This window comes from Plectrocnemia conspersa, unplaced genomic scaffold (genome assembly GCF_051122295.1).
Source record: "Plectrocnemia conspersa isolate PC_06_02 unplaced genomic scaffold, ASM5112229v1 ptg000009l, whole genome shotgun sequence".
Classification (NCBI taxonomy): Eukaryota; Metazoa; Arthropoda; class Insecta; order Trichoptera; family Polycentropodidae; genus Plectrocnemia; species Plectrocnemia conspersa.
In genome coordinates this window covers 17,845,294-17,870,407 of record NW_028277173.1, presented here as the reverse complement: position 1 = coordinate 17,870,407, position 25,114 = coordinate 17,845,294, and the positions used below count along the sequence as shown (strand labels likewise).

Genomic DNA, 25,114 nt, shown 5'->3' with positions numbered 1-25,114 from the left:
TGTTTATTCCTAGACTTCCAATGTTTCCAAATAATTTCCAATTTGCCTTAATTGACTTGTTAATAAATGCTCTTTCGTTGTCAATTGATTATCATCACATTACGATTGGAGCATTAAAAACATCTATTTGTGTTGGTATATGAATAATTTAAGCAAAAACATGGTCCGATTTTTCGATAAAATAACAATAAAATAATACTTCAAATAACAATAAAATATTTCTTTAAACAACATTTATTGACTCTTTTATAAACATTCAAAAATATTATTGTGACATTCACATATACCTCAAAACAACTAAAATGTTATTAACCTTCGAGCAGATATAAAACCACAAAAATATTTATAAAAATTCTGTGACCTTTTATTCGTGTTATTGACCTTACATTAATAATCAATTATGATAGCACATTAATAAAATGCTTATCTTATCTTTCTAATTCCATTATTAGTTGGAAAAACCCTGATCTTTTGCTTCTTAATCCGCTCAAGAATTGAGTTATACATTTTCAATTGTCCTGAAGTAAAATATACAATTCACAAACAGCACACTCAATTATTGTCAATATTTTTAATTCACTATCTATAACATTTTAACGTTGTATATAACAATTGCTGTATAAATTAAAATATTTTAATTTTTAAGTAAAACATTTAGTGATAAAAAAATGTCGAAAAGCAAGTAGTAAAATTATCTAAAAATTATAGTTAATTTACAAAGGTATGACTGGAATGCATAATAAGACAGGTAATTCCATTGAGTACTATTTATATTTTTAAAAATATATCACTATAAAAAACAATTTACATATTACTACGAAAAAAATATAACTATAAAACAGACTGCTTATTTGTCTCGAGATCACAAAAAGTTGTGATAAAATCAAAAATAACAATTGTAATAAAATATATCAAACATAACGGCAGAAAAAACATTAGAAATTATAAAAAATAAATCTTTTAAATAAAAAATATATTTCTTACAACTACTGCAAATATGCAATATATCAACTGTATGGTAACTGTATCTAACATTTTTATTAAACGTAAAACACTTTACAACCCCTTGTTGTAATACAACAAATTAGGAACATTGTCCGAATTTTCCGTTTTGATATCATCCTGCAAAAGATATACGTATATACAATAAATACATAAATAAAAACTTATCAAATTTTATTCATTACTGACCTGTAGCTGTTTTTCTAAACGGTTAAACGGAATAGCTGCCCTTTGCGAAAATATGGCACAACACAACGGCGTAGCTAGAGTCAAGCAAGCGGCCACAAGAGCCACTTGTAATGGAGCTGACAGCCAAGGTCTTCGAGTAAGTGTGCCTCGCTTCTCCAAGTATGATATTACAACCGGTGTAACCACTTTAAAAATAATATAATCAATTTATACATTAGTAATACTAGCAATAAAATATATACCCATTCCAGGAAGCGCCATGCAAAGGCGAGACATTGTCACCAATGCTATGCCTTCTTTGGCTGCCGATGTCGATTTTCCCAGCCTTCGGCCGTCATCAGACTCGACGGGAACGCCTTCTTGGATTTCCCTGTTGAATATTTATGATAAAAATAATATATTCTACAATTTAATGAGATTACTGAATAAAAGACTTACTTCATCCTCATCATTGGAATGTTGATGCAATTGGAAGCGGCTACGGCAGCAAATGGAACAAGACGGCCGACGACTTTTGGCATACTCTGAAACCATAAAATTGTTCTTATTTAAGAATTCGTGTTACAACGCCACATTTAATTTTCTAATGCGATTTCTTCTGCCAAATTAGCATATTTTTTACTTCTTTTCTTATAAATATAATAAAATGGTAGAAATACACAAATTTAAAATATTTTTAAGGTAAGTACTTGTTTGACAATTTTCAACATAGCTGATCTGTTTCAAGTCTAGATGTGATTGGGATAACTTAATTTGTCAATTCTTGTAAGCGTGTTTAAGTGAAGCTAATTGTTGTTATTTCTCTGAAGTGACATTTGTATGATATATGAGTGCTATTATAGGATTTACATGGTAACAAAAGACTTTTTGTAATTTGGAAAAATATGTTAGAGACCTTGGTGTTGAGAACAAAAGGCACCAACACAAAGAGTATTGAAGTATGCAGATGACGTTTATTTCCTAAGCAGAACCTGACATATAATGACCCGATGCAGTGACGGATTTATGCACAGGCAGGGGGAAAAGTGCTCGCCTCAGGGGTCCTAGCATTTATGAAAAATATTTTTTTGATGAATTATTATGGTTTTTCTATAGTAATCTAATACGACAACAAGTCTTACAAATATTGAATAATTTTTCTTTAGTTTTTAAAATATTATCACAGTCAAACTTATAACAATGCCACTAATATGGCCGGTGTGTATAACGGTTTGCAATCAAGAAAAAAATATTGAAACGAATCCGCAATTTTCATTCTATGTTCGAGTCATACTCTTAGTACTTTATTTCGAGTTTATTCAAAGCATTTATGTTTTTTTCTTCATCCACACATTAGTGCAATCTACTGAATAATAGTTTTAGCAATTTCAATCATAAAAATATAAAAGGATTAGTGATACTAGATGGTCAGCAAGAGCAGATGCAGTTTCTGCCTTGCACTTGACTACAAAAGAAATGTGAAATACATTTAATAACAATAAAAAGTGTTAAAAAGATATATAAAGCAGCCATTTATAATGAAACCATCTGTAAGTTGCTTAACCTCATAATAATTAAGCAGAACGAAAGGAGAAATACATCTTTATTACATTAGTGGAATGAAAGAAAAAAACTCACAAAGAAAATTACCAAGAATCGCTACAAAGGGCTATCTACGTATGGTATCAGGGACGTCCCGTGGGTATAGGCAAGTAGATAGTTGCCTAGTAGCGGCAATTCTTGAATAATGACAAATGATTACAGAACAAGTTTTTAAAATGGTAAAATATTTTTAACACACAAATTTAGTTTACAATATATGTCTCACTGTCATTGATCAAAAAATATATTTTCAACAGTAATATTATTGAGTGACCGATGGGTCATAAAGTAATGAAACGTTATCGCAAAAAATATTTGACGCAAATTAATAAGAATGAGTAGAAATGACCTAGGTCATAAAACCACTTACGGGACCAATTTTAACAAAAAATACTTAAACCATTGGGTGTGGGGAACACGATGACGACACATTTCAATACTTTTCAATTGACAAAAGCGGAGAACTGACAAGGACGTCATTTCAGTATTTTCCAAGTGGGAGTGGCAAAAGAAATTAAGACTTTTTATAACAATATTATGACTTACAATAAGTGAGAATCGAATGAAGCATATCTAAACCAAATATTGACCAATATGAGGGCGCAAAAAACAATTATCCCTTCTCAGAAGTCAATAATCCACGTCAAAAGCAATAAAATCGTGCTGACACCATCACGATTTTATTGCTTTTGAAATGAATTTTTGATTTCTAAGAAGTGATAATTGTTTTTGCGCCCTCTTATTGACAAAAGTTCGATTTGAATATACTTTAACTAATATTTTCATATCAAAAGTCCTTAGTAATATCGATAAGGATAGCTATCATATTTTTATAACAAAATGTAATGTTCAAGTGCCGACAAACTATGGAGCGATATGTGAGATGCGACGTCTGTCTACTTTTTCTTCCGCTTAGTTTATATTTTGGGCTTGACCTAATAACCTAAGTTCTAAAACTATTATTAGTTTAGCGCCTATCAGTTACATTATATTTTTGCTAATAGAAATATATATCTATTGGTGAAAATGTATTTTTACTTCAGTAGTGAAAATATAATTTCACTGAAAAATACACATTCACTGTAACATTTATACATTGCATGTAAATAAATAATGATAAGTATGTAAATGTATATATTACTTCATATGGAAAAGCTAAAATCATATAATTTTAATAACACCTGCCAGATAAATTATATTTTCACTGGTAAAAATATATATCTACTAGTGAAAATGTATTCAGATATGATTTCACTGATATGACATATTTTAAAAAATATTTTTAGGATAGATTCAAGACTGTTTTTTTTTAATTTTCTTTGAGGGATAACACGAGAATTTCTGGTTTAGAATTAGGGATGGCAATTCAGCTTGTGAAAATGTATTCCGATATGATTTCACCGAAATGACATATTTTAAAAAATATTTTGGAGATTGATCCAAGACTGGTTGTTTTTAGATTTTTTTGAGGGATAACCCGAGAATTTCCGGTTAAGATCAGGGACATCAATTCAACTTTTTCCATGGGGGGAGGGCAAAATTAGCCAGTCAGTGCTCATTTACTTATAATATTTCAATTTCATTAAAATTCATAGTATTTCATTTAATGACATGTGTTTTTCTGATCAAATTCAAGGGGGGGAGCAAATGCCCTCACCTGCCCCCCCCCCCCACTCACACAAATGACGTCTCTGAGATATGAGGGTTTATACCTGCCTAGAAAGCATGCATATTTCCATCGTTACTGTAAACCATTTTTCACCCCTTTAAAAACTTCAGTTGTTATCTAAAACTTTTGGATATCGATCTTGTAGTTTGCCTTAAATTGTTTGTTTTGTTGTTTTAAATCTGATTATAATAAGAATGCATGTTTCTGAGTCAACCGTGTCTAATAGGTCTAATGAAAATATAACTACATATGATATATAATCTATTTTTTAACACCAGAAAATTCTTTAGCTATTATCAAACAGATTCTTCACCAAAACTAATTTTACGCTTGAAGTTATGGAAAATAATTCAGATGATAAATATAATTTATTGGCTTTTATTTTGATTTTATTGGCTTTTGTCAATTAATGACACAATACGAATTTCGCTGTTAAAGAAAGATCCTATACAAGTCAAATATATTAATTATGTCGCAAATTTCAAAAAAATTTAAAAAAGTGTGAGAGATCTTGGTTAGTATATTCTACAAAAAAACGAAAAAAATATTTAACGAAGAAGGTAAAAGGTGGCGTTCAATATTATTTAGATTGTATACTATTATCCGTGTATTTAATTGTCCAGAATATTGCTCTTCAAGGACCTTCCTGCGTAATTAATACACAAAAATATGTACCCATTATTTGGTATATTAATTACGCAGGAAGGACTTTTTGAGGATATTTTTAAAAATAATTAAATGCTTAGGATTATTTGACAACATTATTAAAAACCACCTCGGAAAAAATGGACATCGAACACATACATTATATTGGACCAGTAATCTAAAATGAATTAATTAATAATATGTCCTAAGGAATAAAATTCGACATTATTAATATGATAAAAAAAAGCAAAATATAATTCGCTTATTAACTGCACACCTGATATTAGTAATATAGAATAGACGTCCACGATAATACGATTTATTAGTTATAAAACAATTTACACATATAATTAGTAATGTAATTTTAAAAATCGTATTTCGAAAAATAGTAAAAGCACTATTTTTACTCTGCTTATAGGTGGCACATAGTCACTGTATGGAATATCACAATAGCCTTTACATAACAAGTATATAAACAACTGCACCCGGCACTTAGGAATAGACAATGATAGAAATGAAGAGTGGAACCAAAACAAACAAGGATTTACTTTGAAACCTTCCACTAAGATTAGAAATCAATCAACAGCTTTATATTTTATAAATTATAGTTCAGAAACAGACCTACAGAGAAAAGAGGACCTCGATCATTCATGAGAGCACACAACGAAGACTTATCACTGGTAGGTCGGCCAACAGTGATCACTCACTAATCGACCCCAGTCTGTAGAGCTAACATAATAGCAGTGCAGTTTTATAAGACCCAAATAAAAGTGGTCGAATAGTATGAATCGAAACGCAAAAATAATCGAAGAGAAGTGACAAGAGCAAAGCAGAGTTGCTGAGGCCTACCAAGGGATGAATAGTCAATTATTTCACCAATATTTTGTACACCAATGATTCTAACGTCCAAAACATATAGTAGAATATGCAGTATACGTCAAATTAATAACAAAAGCAATAGATCAGCAACATTAAGTATATTTCAGATAAATCAGATGTAGTTGCAGCTGTTTTGAATGATTAGCATTGAAACCATAAGATAAGATCTCAGGCAGTATAAATCATCTTGAATAGTGACAAAAACATCCTCAACTGAAGAAATCAGGCCAACCATAAAAATATTCTTTCCTATATAATTTTTTATTATATTGTTTTCAAATTTTATTTTCTCAATATATTATTACTACTCTTTCAAACATCGTTTTATCTTATATGATTGCTTTTTAGTAAAACTTTTGCTCAATATATAATAAAGCATCTTACAATGTTTCGACTACATATTATTTTACCTTTGTAAGAGCATTAAGGCCGAGAGCTGTTGTTAAAGCACCACCAGTAGCACACACATAAGACGTGAAGAGTTGTCTACAATTTAATAAATATAGGTACAACCATAAAAATTATGTAATACATATTTATATGTATGAACAATAATGATCAACTTTTACTTTTGAGAAATAGGAGAGTCCCCGGATCTATTAGTGTAGTTCACCAAAGCGTTAAACGACTGATTGGTCCATTGCCAGAAGACAACAGCAGGCGCCGATCGGTAAAAAATTAACATACCTGAAAATCATTAATATTACATTAAAACACATTATCTATCAAATATAAGAGAAGCTGTTAGCATACTTACACCCTGTTATAGCAGTATTACAAGGCACTTGGGCGCTCATGCGTCCAGGTAACAACATTTTTTCACCGGTGTCCGGGTGAAAGGCCGAATCATACAAATGCTTCGCATGCCACAATCCTTCTTCGCCTAGATCGGGCGAAATCAAACCATCTTTCCTATAAATAAAGCAGTTATACAGTATTTAAATTTGATCGTATCTTGATTAATATGCATACCTATATTTATGGACGATCGCTGATGCTTTCTCTAGATCACCGGACGATGCCAAGAGATTCAAAGGATTCGTAATCGTGAGAAAGTGTTTGGCTCTGCCGAGATACGTGGACTGATCATATCTTGGCTTTTCTATATTTACACTAAACGGTAACGCCATTGCTATGTTCTGAAATGATATAAATTAGAATTTCAAAATAGTATTGTTAAACGAATTCAGAAAATATACATATAATCGGTTCGGAAGAAGACCAACAAAACTTCAAAAAAATAGGTGATTAACATTTTTATTTTGAAGCAAGTTTCAAGTTATAACTTGGATAGCGTTTGTGATTATCAGTCATTTTAGTTATGTCTTGACTGTTGTCATTGAAGCGGCATAGTGTTCCTCAATATATAGGAAATTCACTTGGAACTGAAAGGATTCAGCTGCAAGAAAGATATGATAATCATCTTAATGAAAAAGATATTTTACACATGAAAAAACAGGAATAAAATTTTAAAAAGCGTAGTTTTCATTTATGATTTACAAGTAGTATTGTTATATTTTTTCTATTATCTATAAAAAAATTATGTTTTCAATTAAAACCTAAAGCAAATGTTAAGTAATGAATTTGTATCTAATATTTGGCATAATGAATGAAATTGGGTCTTGTGCGTGTCATTAATTAATGAATTTAAGCAATAAGAAAAAGACATTGATAAATATTGTATTCTACAGAGACAAATAAGAATAAATAGATGTTTCCTCTATTAATGTTACAGCAAAATATAGTTGAACAGATAAATAATTGCACATAAATATCAACTACAAAGCAGAATTTGTGTGAATTTGAAGCAACAAAACTCTTATACGGTAAGCTCTGGTGTCATGAAATTTGTACAACTTATTGGGTATGAAATTTCTCTGTACATGCAAATATTTTCAGCTCACATGTTATTTCTATTATAAAATATGTAAATATTGTATAAAATATGTTATTAGGCAAACCTATTTTGTGAAAGAAATTTTCAATGATGCAAAAGGACAAAAGTCACATGATGTAAGTATTGTATGTTCATTTCCTACTTCTGCACAGTTTTAACTATGAACCTGAATTTTTGCATACAGCCATAGTTTTGACTAAATTAACATATAGGGCTAATTTTAAACATGAAAACGGTGGTTCTGATATTTTATTTTGAACATGTAGGTGTACAAAATACACAAAAATAACATTTAATGTTTAATAGTAGACATAAACCTATCGACACAGTGTTCCTAAGTTATTTCATCACAGATTCCAATTACAAAGATTTTGAAATGCAGATTTTGAGGAGAACCAATAAATTTTGTGTTGCGGTGGTCTTTTTCCGAGCTGACAATATAAAAGTATGCTAATGATTCAAGTATACATGTTTACTAATTTAATTTGAGCTATTTAACTTGTATAATGTTTGCACGTTGTTATAGAAAGTGAAAGTGGCAATATTTAATTGTTACAAAAACCTGTTATACTCAATGATATTTATATGATTTGCAAAACCAAAACTTGGCTATCAGTTCCAACGTTCAAGCGTAACTGGAGACTGATATCAAATAAACGATTGTTGATGAGACAGACGTACATATATAATATATATTAAACTGAACTATGTACTCCAATAAAAATCCATTAATAAAAATTGTAGGCAAACATATTCGTAGCATAAACGGACAAAAAACTCAAGACATATCTAGCATGAATGTAAACAAGATAGATACTAAATTTAAAAATCAACAAGAGATAAAAATAAAACGATATCTATACAATATTTAATTGTACCTGAATTTTCAATAAATAATAAAAAAAGAAACAAATTAACATTGAGCGCTTATCTATAATAAATAGTTTACATGCAGTAAGCAGTGATAATTTTTTTATGTTTTATACATGCCCTACATAATTATTATTATTATTAAAATTTTATTCATTGATAAAAAATAATTTGAATTCAATATGTTTTTTTTAAATCACAAATAAATGTAAAGAATTAGATTATTATTTTTATTTATTTAATTTATAACATTAAAGAATACGTGTTATAACGTTTAAAATACGTTTTCATGCGAATGTATGCGTTGAATTAATTTTTAAATTACAAATAAAACAGAAAGATAAGATTTTCGCATTAATTTATTTTAATTTACTATGTATGTGTGCGAATGTTTAAAATACGTGTGCATCTGTGTGTATTTAATAAATTTTCCGCTCACCTGAGATTATTAAATACGCAATTTGTGTGAACGATAGCTTCTCTTGGCTTCACAGATTTATTTTGTGCGTTTTTTTAATGTTTTCCTAACGGCGCGAGGATTTATCGACAGACCTTGACCACGACCCGTCGGTTCTCCAATGATCGTTCGTTTCGAGTCGACTCGGGCAAAGTCGGCCAAGCTCGGCTACGATCGTCCCCCTCTGCGAAACATCAACAAGTACGCCGAAGGCACAGCCTCAATTTTCCTAACGAAATTCAGATTGAATTTAAATAAAGCTGGAATTATTATTGTTGCTGCAAAAATGTGGTAGCATTAATTTATATGCATGAAATAGTTTATTTATTTATTAATAAAAAAAAAAGCAATTATTACAAACCGTCAAACGTCAAAATCGATACAGTGTTGCCACTAAGCAAAATAAGAGTAGCTGCTTATATTATTTCTGTTATGAATTATTATTAAAAATTATCTATTTTAATATAATATCATGCTTTTCAAGTAGGTTATTTGTCATATTTCTTTAAATCAATTTATAGTTTAATAAAAGGTTGTCAAAACTGCTCTGATTGCAACCCGAAAAAATATTTATACTTAACCCTTTCACCGCGAAATATGTTAATATGTGAGGGGGAACATATTCATGGCATATTTTTTTTAAATAAAATGTTTCAATGGTTCTAAGATGACTTTTGAATGAAAATTTAGGAAATGACAATTTTTAGCTCTTGTAGCAATTTGCTACTAATTATCAAACATGACAAAAATAAATCTATTGTCAAAAAAAATGGCATAAATTCGCCAATACAGTTAAACATTCACATATTTTTTTGCACTATAGGGAAAAGGTTTAGTATGTTTTTACCAGTTTAATTAGCTGTTTATATGGGCAATTTCCATTTTTCTTCTTAATGCGCTTTTTTGCTTACTATTGGTTTTAGGGTCGCAATGGCAGCAGGAGTATATTATGGATTTTCAAACTAAATCAACTTATCGACCACTTTTCAACAACAAAATTTGTTATCGCCCACCTTTGGAAAACTAGTTCTATCTAATTTAATAATTAATTGTAAACGTAGCATTGCCCATATATTTTTTTAAATTTCACTAAAATATTTATGTACCTTGTACAATTTTGGAATTTCAAATAGCAAGTTTAAAAATAAAACAACCTAAAATTAAAATCATGAAATTATTTAATAATATATAGCAAAAATTACACACTTTTACACAATATTTTCAACAATATTATTGACTAATATCAAAGAAAAAATATATTTTTTGCTACTTTAAAGTAATTTTTTGCTATTTATAAAATTTAAAATGCTATTTGTAACTAATATTCACTATTTATAATAAATATTTGCTACTAATAATGAACATTTACTACTTATAAAAGGCAACAAATAAAATGGTCAGAATTTAAATGAACTCTGCGTCAGAATAAAAATATTATAGGATAATGCAAATTAAAATAATATTATAACATTTATAAATATAATTGGGCAATAAATTGTTTATTTTATAAAATATCTCGCTGGCACCAAAACTGACAGGTTAGCTGCGATTGAATGGTAACCAGTAAGAGTTGGTCGAAACATTAAACACCCTATAAATAACTCTCAACGAATCTATTTAATTTTATGAAGGACTGTAGGAAGGTATTCGGAGCGAAGAACGAAGCAAGAATAGCGACAGAGCGGCGGTGAAGAGCACGCTTGACTTGTGTTGACATCTAACAATCTAAATAAGAAAACATGACCTAACCCATAGGTACCTTGAAAAGAACGATTACAGCAGCCACTTTCAAAAGATCCTAAAACGCATTATAATAAATTTATTATAAATATAAAATACCTAAAACATTTTCGCACATTATGTTTTGCACAATAAACTTTTTGTCCATTTCTCCGTCACACTCCATGGCTCCTCCATCGCCCACCAAATTCCCCGTAGCCAGCACTTATTCAAGTTTTGTAGAGATTTTTATAACTTAATTGTAAGACTGCATGAATTAATTATGACGGCTGTGTCGTTAGCATACATCGGTCAGCCAGTATTTTTTAAAAATGTTTGTCACCATTTTTTATGGATAAGTCAGTATTTTTTTGAAATTTCATTTTTAGCGTAATAACATGGCTTAGACCTTTCAAATATAAACGTGTTATGTGTAAAAGATCATCAGTGTTACACATAATATGCGTTATCCCAATGCGTTACAATCGGGTAAATACAATCAGCAACTACTAAGTACGTAGTAAGACATCAAACTAAAATCAAAGTTTATAAACTAGTTTTAATGTGTCTATTTCGAGCTGTGTGCAATTTACTATTTTGAGAAATTCGAACACAAAAATTGGAATTTGAATCAGAGTTGAACATAAAATTCCGAGGCTCTTTTATAAATTTACATCGTAATTAATAAGATAAAACCTTCTGTTAGTTCGAGGGGGAAAGGGAAGCGGATCAATGAAATACGAGATAAGCCTCAAAGTGACTCTGTTAAATGAAACGAAGTATACACGCGGTAAGGTCGGTGGAGCGAGTGAACATGTAGCCCTGGTATTCGGTATGGTTGGTGCGAGCAAGAAATAAATAGAGTGATAAGGGCACAAAGAGGCAGCAAAGTCATGACGTATAGTGTGGCGAAGAGTGAACGGTAAATTACGTGGAGCGGTGTTTGACGTCTATATCATTGGGGCGCCGTCGACAGATAGCGCACGCGGTGTCATGGTACTATGGGTTCACAGCGTAATCGCCGTAGGTTCATAATAAAGTCACATATCTATAAATAATAAAAATAAATGTTTTACGTGTGACCTTTTACGAAATAAGAAAAACTAGTAAGAGCTATTGTATTTATTTTAATTACCAATGAATATATTTTTAAATATATGTCACGATGTAAACAAAATGACGGTATTCAGTGCAATGCATGCGTGTACGTGTACGAGGTATATAAAGTAGTATTTAAGGTTCAGAATTTTATTTTGCGATTGAATTATAATTCCTTTAAAACGCTATAAACCTCTTTATATTTGCTGAACCTAAAAACGCGTTTCATGATTCAAGTCATAGAAGTTTCGCATCTACTCTCTATTTCGACACCCAACGCACGCAGTCTAATCTTTCAATAACCGTTTCCTAACATAACAATTCAAGTTATTCTTGATATTATTTATTAACTTCTTCGATCATCTTACGCTTAAAAAAATATTTTCATATTTAACTATGAATCAACGCTTATATGCATTTATCAATGAATGAGTTCATCAGTAACAATGTGCGGTCTTCCACTTTTTTCTCTCACTTCTTCCTGTTGTACATTGACGTCGATGTTGTTACATTTTCCCTATTTTTGAATCACGGAACGAACCTCGCTCTGGAAATTGCTACTGCCATTAAAAACACTCAACAAGAAGCACACTTTTACGACTATAAACATATATTTTTAAAAAGATTTATATCTTTCTAATTCATCACATATTTGTCAACTTTTACTCATTAATAAATATTGACTAAATAATAAAATAATACCTAATATTGCTTTTCAATTTGTAAAATATAATATTTTAATTATTTTAATAACGCAACGTAGTAAAAACTCTGGTTTTTCAGTTGAAAGTTAAAATCTGAAAGACAAAATATCAACCTTGATTCTACAAATAAAAGTGGCCGTCAACATTCACAACAACTCGTAACACTGTGACTATATTTAACTTCAAGGAAGTTAAAATGTTACAAGAAAATCGTCTTACAATAAAAATAATATTATTTTCTGAAACTATTATTAAAGTTTTAAAATTCATAATATATTAATAAAATTATATTATATAAACACATGTATTGTAGAAATGTGGTCTGATGGTTTCTATTACTGACACACTTGTGACCTGATATTATTACACATATTTTTTCAGCTGGTTTACCAGTAACTAGATATTTCACCGACGATTGGTCATATGATTCGCAACATACAATATAATATATATAATATATGGACACGTATCCTTAGAATTTAGATCTTGATCAAATAATGTTTAGATTTACTTCTATAATGTGAATCACAGAATTCATATCAACACAGATATGACAAAATTAAATAACAGCTTTTAATAAAATACTAGAAAATGAATTTAGAATCTAAGATTTTTAATATATTATCACTATGCGAGAGATAATATTTGATACAATAATATTCTCTTATTCATAAAGCTTATTAATTTGATATTTGATAACTTCTTTCATCATAAATTGCTGTGTATAAATTACCAAAATATAATAATAATACAGTATTAGTTAGTATCAATATAAAATATCCAAATAAAGGCTTAAATTATTTTAAGTAATCAAATTACTATGATAGCAATAAATAATTTATATGTTTGTGTACTTATTAATAAATTACTTTAAATATTCAATAATTACTTTAAATATTCGATATATAATATGTACCGATATAATATTTTTTAACATTCAATACTCAAATAGGTATCAAAGTTATTGGTATTATATACTTCTAATGTGGTACGCAAAGCAAGCAAACACCAGCGGCAAACCACATGTTTCCATTGGTGGCACCAAACTATAATATCTTACCTGTAAAATAATAATATAAAAATACTATCAATTTCATTAATATTTATATAACAAATATTAAACTCTCACTTCCCATTTAATACTGGAATAGAGATATATCAGATCAAACTAAACAATTATACTATATTAATATATATATATTGTAGAAAATACATCAAGTATTATTTATGAGACAAATAATTTGGGCTTCGTAATTTTATAGTTTTTAATTCAGTTATTTTGTAACATACTTATATGTTATGCAGCATAATGTTATCTAGTTCTTGATACAAATTAGGATAAACTAAATTAATACTAACCTTCTCTTACTACTGTCAAATTCCACATCATCTTCTTTAATAAAATCCAAAAAATATTTTTACAGAACTTTATTTAAAATTGTGTGATTGAATTTGTATGCCTTAAGAACCCATATAGAACCTCCGTAAATTTGGTGAACCTAGAAATTTGATTGATATCCACATCATACACTTTTAGGTATGTTTTGTGTCTGTTCTCTTTTTCAGCATCCAGCTTATCAAGTTTGGCAACCACTGATCAAATTGATATTACACATTTAAGATTTTAATGCAATATAAAATGAATTTAATATAAATTAAATTATTTTTTTTATCGTAAGAAAACAATCTAGTCAATGTGCATTACATACTAGGTATTATATTAGATATTATATTATTATAATAAATAAATTGTGTTTATTTTAGATAAACAATTATTTTTATGTACTTTCATCAATTTACTTTTTGATTATCTCATAAAAAATATAAATTGAACTGCGTTCTTCTTTTGGAGCCATTATATTTTTCAAGCTTATAGAAGGCCTTACTTCTGTATAAAACAGTGAATTAAATATTTTATTATCAATCTTACAACAACTATTAGTAAATGATGATTATTTATATGAAGTAAATAATGGTAATTATTTTTTAAAGTGAAAAAAGTGCGAGCCACTGTGTTTAAAGAGTCGGATTACAAACAAGAGTGGTAAATGAATGCAACGACCATAAGGTGGCAGGTAACGTTATGAACAACTCAGTCATTATTTGCTATTTGGTTCTCGTCTCTCAACCATGGCGATCAGGTGAGATCAGCCATGAAACTATAGCACTTAATATAATTAGAACAATCCTTAAAGTTTATTATTTGTATACGTGTGACTAGCAGTTGTACGTTCAATCTGTACTTTTGGATGGTGAGTAATATTTTAATTAATTTAGAGTACTAACAATTTTTTAACATATATGTATATATCATACTAATTTTCAGTTAATAAATGACACAGTTGTTTATAAATGATAGTTAATGCAAACTAATGAACACACGTGTATTTTGACACGACTTTTGTTGTTTGAAAATCTATGAATTTTTGTGAAGTTACATCATCTACCTTAATTTATATTAGAATCAAAAGTAATTAATCGATATTAATTTATAAATTTAAAAAATTCAGTTCTTAAACGTAGATTTATTCGTTTTTAAAACTGTTTCGTAATCGAATACCAATTATTTGCCGGTGTTGATGCTAAAATATAATACCAAGAACAAACACGGCGTTGGCGCATCGTGGTGCCACAATTGTTGAACTAAAACACCTGAACCAACAAAGAATTGTAATTAATCAAGCGAGTCTTTCGATTTTCAGACCTACTCGAACGGCATTCCAGAATTTGTAAGTTTATTGTCTGTGTTTTATAAAAGATAATGCAGAAGGTGGCCAGAAAATCCTCTGAAAAAGTATGAATATGCAATATTTAAGAACTTAATATTAAACGTGCTTACATATAGTTAAAAAAATAATTAATATTTTCAGATAAAAAATTATGTAAATTTACTTTAACTTGAAAGTTCATTATTTGTGTAAATTTTTCCTCTTTGTATTTTTTTAATTTAATTTTTTAAAATAAAAGTCATTTTATTTTATACAAAAACATGTGTTTACTGTGTCAATAACTTTTTTAACTTAATCCGTAATTTATTTTTGTATGAAATATAAATTTACAAGTATCGTTTCTATATAAAATATACAAAAATATACTTCATTATATATTGAATTAAATGCAAAAAAATAATTATTTAAATAAAAATGTAGATTCAGGTGAACGACGGAATATTAACTTTTTGCAAAAATTGTATTCCGTTAGCCGCCTAAAATCAAACTTTTTATTTTAGTTATTTAAATGTATATCAAACTAATAAACGGTTATAAGGTATGTAAAAGTGATATTCAGAAAGTAAAGGTACACAATCCATTACCCAAAGAATTTTTATTTGGATTTTGTAACATCTCTATATTTGTTTAAAACATTTACTCTTAAATCTTAATGCATTTTGTAGCCCTGGGAATAAGTTTATTAATACCAACGTCATATAAGTCTCTTTTTCGGCACCCAATGCGCGCATAGTTTATGATAGCTGATAACAGTTCTAAACACTTCATTTTTGAAGTATACTTTTTGAGCTAGCTTATTAATTGACATGGCTATTTCCTTTTTTATCAATTTGTCTGATAATAACATTATAATTATAAGCACAAAACATCCGATTAATTTTATCGGTGATTTATTCTTTTGCATGTAATAAACGAACCTCACATTCATTTTCATTAGGAATTTCTATAGCCGATTTAAACACACACTGTAAGCCTTGTCTCTTATAATGCATCCTACAATATATAATTTTTAAGTGATTTTATTGTTTATAAATATAAAAAATAAAATCACTAAAAAATTGACAAATGTCAATACCTTATTTTAACGGAACGAATTTAGCTAAAAGTTAATGTATAACTTGTATATTAAAAATAAATAAACTTAGTGTTGCTTAAAACTTTTACAAAAGATAAACGTATCTTATTGAGTAGCATAAAAATTATGTTTAATTCCATCTTTTAGATAAAAAAATATATATAATCCAAGATGCACTCGAACATGATTTTGGTATTGGAGGAATAAAAGAGAAAATGACTTTAAAAATATGGATCATTATCTTCTATCTTTAATACTTTGCTCAAAGATAATTCATCCTATTACATATATTGATCGATTGCATGTGAATTTTTCAGCTCCAGTGTTGCCAGACAAGTCGACAGCCGCCACTCTTTTAAATTAAATGATTGGACTTCCTTCATATGTTAGGCGATGTTGGTTTGTGACCGTCACTAACAGGCAGTGTTGCGCTCGTTTTGCCTGTTTTGGCGTTCGCAAAATGAACTCGCCTTAACCGTTCTCTTCCAGAACTTCTCGTCGAAAATAATCGAAGCCTGAAAGTCTGAAATATGCGAATTCTCAAACCACGGTGACCACACTGCTCACAGCGGATGATAGTACATGTGTTTCATGAACGATTCTATGTGTCTGTGTAAATCATTATGTTTTATATTTGTAATTATGTTTAATAAATTGAGTTAATTATTGTATTGATTACCTTTATTTTATTTTAATAATCTAGTTTATATAATTCAATGCTGTGCAATGGTGAGTAAATCCCACTCATGGTGTCAAATTTTTTACTTATTTTTATTTTTCATCGTAAGATTCATATTTAGGCACCATTCCCATTTATCACTCGCAATAGATTCGAGCAAGGTCTGGGCAATATGGAGGATGTTCAAAAGCTTCTTACTTGAATTTTGTGTCCTGGAAGCGTAGTCGTTTCCTTCGAATGCCATCGTAAAGTTGATGACTATATTGCAGTAGGATTTTGACGTTGAAGTGTTTCCACTAGGTGTGAAAGTCAACACCAAATCTTAAAGTTTTTGCTCACTCTTGACAAGGGATGAACGCGTAGCACTTGAGATACTGAAATGCATTTGTTCTCTGTTTTTAACATGTGCGGATTTTATAAAACCTAACCTCTAATAAACGCATGCTATAAACAACCAATGTCAACTACTAGCTATGATGTTAATAGCCAGACACTACATTTGGGGGGGGGGGGTGAATTCGAATTATTAAAAAAAACGACCATTGACTGCCCACCTTATGGAACAAGCTATAATAACGTCACTGATTCTAAGCCAAAAATTATCAGGTTATCTCTCAAAGAATATCTAAAAAACAGTCTTGAATCTATTCCGAAAATCATTTTTACCAGTAGATGTATATATATTTTTACTGGCGAAAATATAATTTAACTGATAGGTACCAGTTAAATTATATGCCGCTCTGAAATGTCTATGAAACTCAATTTGACAGTTGCGAAACCTACATTTGCTGTTCAAACCCAAACCTAATCTACATGAATTAATCAAACGCAACTTGACCTAATGAAAGATCTAAAACTAAATACACTTTTAAAACTTTCATTTGGTCAAGTTCAAAATTCAAAATAAGCTAACTCATATCTCGGCGGAAAATAAGCGGAAGAAAAAATACAGATAAACGTCGCATATTGCTCCATTGCTTACACTTGGATATTATAAATATAAAAATATTATAGGATCCTTACTGATATTACTTCGGACTTCTAATATTAGATTATTTGTCAAAGTATATTGAAACCGAATTTTGATCGATAGGAGAACGCAAAAACAATTATCACTTCTCAGAAGTCAAAAATTCACGTCAAAAGTAGTAAAATCGTGTCGTGAAGTTCCCACTGCGACTGCGACTGCACGCTTTTATTGCTTTTGACGTGGATTTTTGACTTCTGAGAAGGGATAATTGTTTTTTCGCACTCTTATTAGTTAAAATTTGATTTAGATATGCTTCATTTGATTCTCAATTATTGTGAGTCGTAATATTGTTGTAAAAAAGGTCTCATAATGAATACTAAATAACCGAGCGTTTTCACTGCGACGGCGACGGCAGAATTTTATTTCTTTCAACGTGAATTCTAAGCTGAGACGTTATTTGGGGGTGGGGCCGGTGGGAGCATTTACTCTCTATCCTTGAATTTGTCCATTTAATTGTATGTTATTACTACTATGAATTTTTATGAAATCAAAATATTAAAAAAAAACTACAAATGACAATTGTTGCCCGTTTCTGAAAAAAGCTGAAATGACGCCCCTATTGATAGCCACCATTTTGTCTGCTCGAATAAGAGGCAACCTTCAGTGGCTGACCAATTCAGCGAACAGTTATATAATTTATTTAAAGAAAATATGTACGTAAATTTAAAAACAAAACTTTTTAGATTGAGAACCATAGTTAACACTTTGCACGTCTGAACTTGACAATACTCGACGAGTGGCTGCCACAGACTCAAAAACGTGTTTCCAAAATCCATCAATGAATTAATGAATTTTAGTATCTTTTTACCGAAATATATTAATAGAAGTATTCCTGAGTAACTAACGAAATAAAATACTAGAAATTTTATTATCAAATCACATTCAAATGGGTTCCAGAAAAAATGATATCAGGCATGAGATACATGGCTTTGGACTTCTAAGGGTTAAATTTAATATTAAATAAAAACTAATTTTTTTTAACGCTCCTGCCGCACTTAAACACGATTGTCCCGCTCCTGTTTGGACAGAATTGGTATAATTTAACCTCTACTTAATAGTGCTAACCACAATTTACTTTTACGGCTTATCGCGATTCCTAAATAGTAGCAATCATAATTTTTAAAATATCATGAACACGTTTCTTGCCTGTCTGTACTTGCCATGCGCAATACGAGGATCACTGTCCAAGCACATCGAAACAGACTATAATAGTTTTTCATAAACCGGGTACGGACCCTACTTACCCTGCCAATTTTTTGTATATAAGAATACTAAAAAAATGACTACGTAAACCAGTAAACAATTTGGGTTTAGATGTTCTAATACCAATTTCACTGAGTTGTGAAACATATCTTTACAGGTTTTGACAATATAAAGAATACTAAGGAAGTGTTCCATAACATTTCATAAACTTTCAATCGCATTATATTTAAATAAATTCAATCAAGCTATGTAGCATATTCGTCAAATTAATTCTCTTTTAATTTGTAAAATGGAAATTAAAAACCATCCTAGACGACATTCTGCTTGTTTTCTCATTGAGCCTCTTGCTATTGACAATGCCAATAAAAATCAGATAAAATAGTTAAAATTTAAGGATACAAAGATTAATCAATTTCATCAACGATCATTACATTTTAATTTTATTTTTGTAATAATATAAACATTGCCACATAATACAGATAAAGGTGAGCTTTGATATATTATTAATTGATACACAAGATAACAATTTATGAACATATTGCTATTGAGTATTAATTATACGAATGCATGTGATGTAAAAATAAATAATACTTCATCCAAACATTGATTAAAGCTTTCACCTTTTTATAATTTATTTCATACATCATATATTAAATAAAAAGATTCATCACCACTGACGGGAATATTATAAAGAGGAAGCCCACATATAATTGTGAGCAATCCAATTATGTTTTGTTAGTCATCATGACCCTTCAAAAATGTATACATTGTCGCACTTATGTAGGCCCTTTGAGAGAGTTTAACGAAATTAGGCTCAATTTACACTTTCTTATTAAATATTTTAAAGTGATAATTTAGTATAACTCATAGTCGATAGATACAATATAAATTAATCATGAATATAAACATGACATATTGGTAAACTGTGATTAGCTGATAACGTACGCAAATCGATAACAATGTAAATAAAGAATTAGTATAAATCTTTCGAACTCTGAAAGGAATTAATCACAATTAGTCCAGTATACGAATGAGAAGCTTTGCTATAAGTAGTCTCTTAAAAGTGGAATCTGTATTTAAATAATTCACTTTTCTGTAACTACTTATCGTGATCTTTTCGTAAGTCACATAGATTTACTGTGTACATCGACTATGATATTTAGAGAAGCATTGTAACAAGTAGTAGAGTTTAGGTGGTACGTGAATTTATAAGTCACCACTTATTCGCCACTACTTATTATGATCTTCTTGCTTTCGTCAAAGTTCAAGACATATCCCACAAACACTAATCCAGGAAAATCTAATATGTGATGATCGGTCAGAATTATGATTATATAAAAAATTCTGATCCACTAGCCACTGTGGGATTTGATCCCTGGTTTTTCAGGTATTAGTCATTGACTTTACCACTGGATTATCGTGCTGATTATATGTACATCTAAATTATTATATACATTTTCTATTATTATATTAATTTAATGGACATGTAAAGTGGCTATTAATTTACAGACTATTAAATTAATAATTAAAAGCTTCCGTTTCATTATCATCTTTATTATATCCACTTCAACTTGCACTCTGTATATCAAATCATTGCTAGACACAATCCAGTTTATTATTCTAAGGACGTTGACCCTCTCAATTATTATTTGTCATAAATTGAATTACATGAAAAGCATTGCATATTGTAGAAGGTTTGAAAAATAAAAATATTCAAAAGGATCATAATATTTCATTATTTCTTCCAGGACTAAAAATATCACTTAACTTAATATTGCATCAAATTTGCAAAATAATAAAAATAAAAGGTATAATTTTTTTCACTAATAGAGGATATTATAATTTTTAAATTCCTATTTTTAAAAAATACATATAAACTATTTATTTATTTATTTATTTTAAATATAGAGTTTCGGAGTCATAGCGTTCTTAAACCAGCGCTCGTCGCTCGTCATATCCATACAGATTGCATCAGAGCAATCACAATCGCCTTTATAACTAAATTGTATATGTTAAGTTTTATGACTTTTTAATACATAATTTAATGTTAGATTAGATTATATGTCGATTAAACTAAAGTTAATGGGAAAATTTTAAGACATTAGATAAAAATCGCTAAAAATAGTTTAAGATATTTTTTTTAAAAAAGTGTGATAAAAGTTAACCATGATTATTATCATAAAGTATTAATTTATTTTACTTATTTTTTAAAGTAACCTCCATCGGGATAATTTTTGGTCAAAAATTAACAAATTAGTAGTAAAGTATCATTCAATTGATATTCGCAGTATTAATACTAACCCCTATATGTAGTTGTTTCTATAAAAAATGACAGTTTCCAATAAAATATCATCAAATTTTGCTCCTGCTTGATACATGAAGTAACAAACAGCACGTCGGTGACGTTATGGATATGAGAGCTGATGCTGAGGTAGGTATTTAGCTTTGTGTCGGACCCGGAAGTCCAATTGAGAGTCTGAGGGGGTAATCACGCACAAGTGATTTTATTCAATTTGTTGACCCTCCCCCCTTCGCCTATTTGCGCCCCCCTCGTCGCAGGAGCCCCCTCGTCAGCGGACACATTGTGAAGATGACTCAAATTGTCATTAATAATATTCCCGACATATGTACATAGTACATATATATGTATATGTAAGTACATTTATGTGTACCTAACAGCCCACAGAGAGACCGAGGTTAAATGGCGCGGTGCGGTCAAACGAAGTGAACTGTTCACGGATTAAATTTTATACTTTTAGAAATAGTTCATGCGTTGTAAAGTAAATATTTCTATAATTGAATTTTATAAAGTTAAAGAATAATACACTTTGTATATGTTAGTAAAACGTGGAATTTTACGTGGGTGCGTCCGTAAGCTCCATGCTTCCGAAGCGGGTTTAACTATGGATTGAGACGAGCTGGACAGGTGATGCGTAGAGAGAAGCGACGGCTTGTTCGATCTTTGATGGTCTAAAGTTGGATCGGCCTCTTTTTGATCGAAGTTCGTACGAACTTAGTGAGTTCAAATTAGAAATCTCTGAAGTTTTGCAGCTTTGAACTCTAAAGTTGACGTTTAATTAGGAATGTCAGTAGAAATTCCAAAGAAGTTCTCTGCGGAAGTGATCGTTGATTGCATATGTTTCTGAATTTATATCTCTGGCTCCCTTAATAAGAGATTCTGCTTTCCGCCTCTTTCGTTGGGCTGACAAATTACAAAAGGTTAGCCGATGGGTATGTTTTTTTATCAGATTGCTGTTCGCTGCTAGGACACATGTTATCCTTTCTCAATGCATTTGTGACTAAAACTTTTAATTTTTCATACTATAGCGCGTACTTAGACTTAATCTTCAAAATGGTTTTCTCATGGTGATGTCCCATTTTAATACAGAAGCTCTTTTTTGTCTTTAATGTTTCAAGCACGTCTTTGTGTATCACATGCTGAAACTGGCTTTGTCCCCGGTTTTTATGTTTTAATAGCATAATAATCACGCCTACAAATTCGACTAACTATTTTTACCCCTGCCGATTTATTTCTTCTTTTGGGGGGATCAATTGATGAACTCGACATATTTAATAAAAACAGGTACATGTGAAATATGTATCAATTATAAAGATAAATGGCCATTCACTATTCCATTATTTATTTAGCACATCTTCGCGTGTCTATATGCGACTATTTATTTATATGCGTAATTGCTTTCTTTTTCAAGAAAATTACCAAGTTTTTTATGCAATTTTATGTTATATTATTTATGTGAACTTGACAATGAAGTTCAACTAGTCATGAAATAAGAACAGTAATTCCGCAAGCGACTCAGAATGACTACGGTTTTGGTTATCCCTGATATATAATAGATTTATTCTGAATGAGTTGCTACACTACTATCGACAACGATTTAAATTTTTATTAAAATGTATATATCAATTATGTGTAAATAAAATATTAGTTTACTATTGCATGAAAATACATGTACGACAATCATACGAACTGAAATTCAGATAGGGCACGTATCAACAGCAGCTTATCTGACCATATAATATAAATTATGGTCGTTCGTTCAGAGTGTATCTGTATATTGACGACATTATTTATCATCAGTGCTAATAAACGTGTTAGCGCTCGATGTATGAGTGAAAATCGCTGCTATTGAATCATCAATGAAGATATGATCATATAATACATGTTTGTGATATAGATATGTATTTTATATTATAGATGCATATGTACAGATACACATAGTATATATTGCTTGTGCAAAGAATATTCGGAAAGTAAAGATATGAGGCTAATAAAGATTTTTTACTCAATTGAGCTTAACAGGAATCAATCGCACCACTATGATTATTTTAATGTGTGTTAAAAATTTTAATCATTCTAAGTACGAGGCTCAATCAATAATTATTTTTTTTAGTTCAAAAGAATACTATATCTTTTGCCACTGATGAACTCGTTTAAAAAGGTAAAATCGCATATGTATTTATATCCGTTTTTTAGGTAATTATTATCGAAAGTAAAAGTCACAAGAATAATCTATATATATACATATGTATAAAAAGTTGTGACTAACCATGTTCGAACAGTTATTACTCTAGCGCAAATAATAATAGAAAAGTAAGTTACTGACAACGATAGGATCTGTACAAATATAGCATAGTTATTTTTTACACGTGTTGAAACATGACGTTCCAGATACATTTGGATCTATCATACATACATATAAAATATAATATAAAGACCATAGCAGTCATTATAAAGTCTCATGGTGATTTCTATTCACCGCCGTCTACCCATTGAATGTATGATTCAATATTTATATTGCCAGTGTTAAGCCACTTAATCTATTGGTGCTCATGCAGCTCTAATAGGTGCAAAAGTACGACGTCTCTAGGTTCAATAGCCCGTTGGAATATTTAAACACCCCAGAACAGACCAAGCAACTTGGATGAGTAGTAGTTAATAAAACAAATTTGATGGTGTCACTTTTTCGACGAATTCGATGTCTATATAGAGAAATAAAGATATGATATGTATAACCATATTCATCAAAAGTGAACTTGAGATTGGTCATCCTATCATGGCTTCTTTATAGCGATGAAGTCATGAAACGAAATCTAATTAATTCTGAATAATATTAATAGTAATTAAATGACAACAATAAATTGTATTAAGATTAAACTAGATATAGCTGTGTTTGATTTACATTTGTTGAAATTGAGAAAAATAAAGGTTTAGGTATATTCTATCAAGATATATATATATATATATATATATATATATATATATAAAGTTATTATTAAAATAAGGGGGACATATTCCTGTTATACAATATATCTAACAGTAGTTTTTTGTGGTCATTCGTGTGTCGATTCTGTTGATAGATATATAAGGATTTGTTGAAAAATGTTTTATTAAGGGGTTGTTACCCGCATCATTGTAGTAAAGCAACCCCCATGATATTTGAATTATGAGCTGTTGCATTAATGAATTGATATATTTTAATAGCATAATAACAGTTATAATTGACATGTAAATTTTTTTATAAATGTAAACTATTTAATATTTTTGGGCTTTCAAAATTTTAAGCTTTGAACTGAAATATCTGTTTCTTGTAATCACCATTTTTAAATAAAAAGTATCAGTGACTTTCTTATATTTAATGTTCACATGAGCATGTTTAGTCAGGTGTC

At 29.7% G+C, this 25,114-nt stretch overlaps 2 protein-coding genes and 1 long non-coding RNA gene across 6 annotated transcripts in view; 1 reads left to right on the top strand and 2 right to left on the bottom strand.

Annotated features, from left to right (window-relative positions):
* l(2)k05819 (transmembrane protein 94-like protein l(2)k05819) overlaps positions 1-25,114 on the bottom strand; it is a 605,947-nt gene that overhangs the window by 318,506 nt on the left and 262,327 nt on the right. The gene's annotated exons all lie outside the window — the stretch shown is intronic.
* On the bottom strand, positions 219-9,599 carry Sfxn1-3 (Sideroflexin-1-3). Of its 3 annotated transcripts, none has more exons than XM_088193781.1 (10): positions 9,551-9,599; positions 9,172-9,418; positions 6,938-7,104; positions 6,723-6,877; positions 6,535-6,652; positions 6,376-6,451; positions 1,630-1,715; positions 1,434-1,561; positions 1,192-1,376; positions 219-1,122 (listed from the first exon to the last, which is right to left on the bottom strand). In XM_088193781.1, the coding sequence occupies exons 3-10, from the start codon at positions 7,093-7,095 to the stop codon at positions 1,057-1,059; spliced, it is 972 nt and encodes a 323-aa protein (XP_088049907.1). In that variant the 5' UTR covers positions 7,096-7,104; positions 9,172-9,418; positions 9,551-9,599; the 3' UTR covers positions 219-1,056. The 3 variants fall into 3 exon arrangements, with proteins under 3 accessions (XP_088049907.1, XP_088049906.1, XP_088049908.1); XM_088193780.1 differs by having other exon boundaries at positions 9,172-9,467; positions 9,551-9,583; XM_088193782.1 differs by lacking the exons at positions 9,172-9,418; positions 9,551-9,599 and adding an exon at positions 8,425-8,505.
* LOC148232122 (uncharacterized) lies at positions 14,781-17,189 on the top strand. 2 transcript variants are annotated; one of them, XR_015810640.1, is made up of 2 exons: positions 14,781-14,962; positions 16,832-17,189. It is a non-coding gene; the product is annotated as an uncharacterized LOC148232122 (long non-coding RNA). The 2 variants fall into 2 exon arrangements; XR_015810639.1 differs by having other exon boundaries at positions 14,781-15,504.

Bases quoted from the DNA above. Each gene is read 5' to 3' on its own strand.
- Sfxn1-3 (XM_088193781.1), bottom strand. From the start codon at position 7,095: ATGGCGTTACCGTTTAGTGTAAATATAGAAAAGCCAAGATATGATCAG. The intron at 6,653-6,722 runs GTAAGTATGCTA...AATGATTTTCAG, and splicing joins TAATACTGCTATAACAGGGT to GTATGTTAATTTTTTACCGA. The intron at 1,123-1,191 runs GTCAGTAATGAA...TATCTTTTGCAG, and splicing joins GTTTAGAAAAACAGCTACAG to GATGATATCAAAACGGAAAA.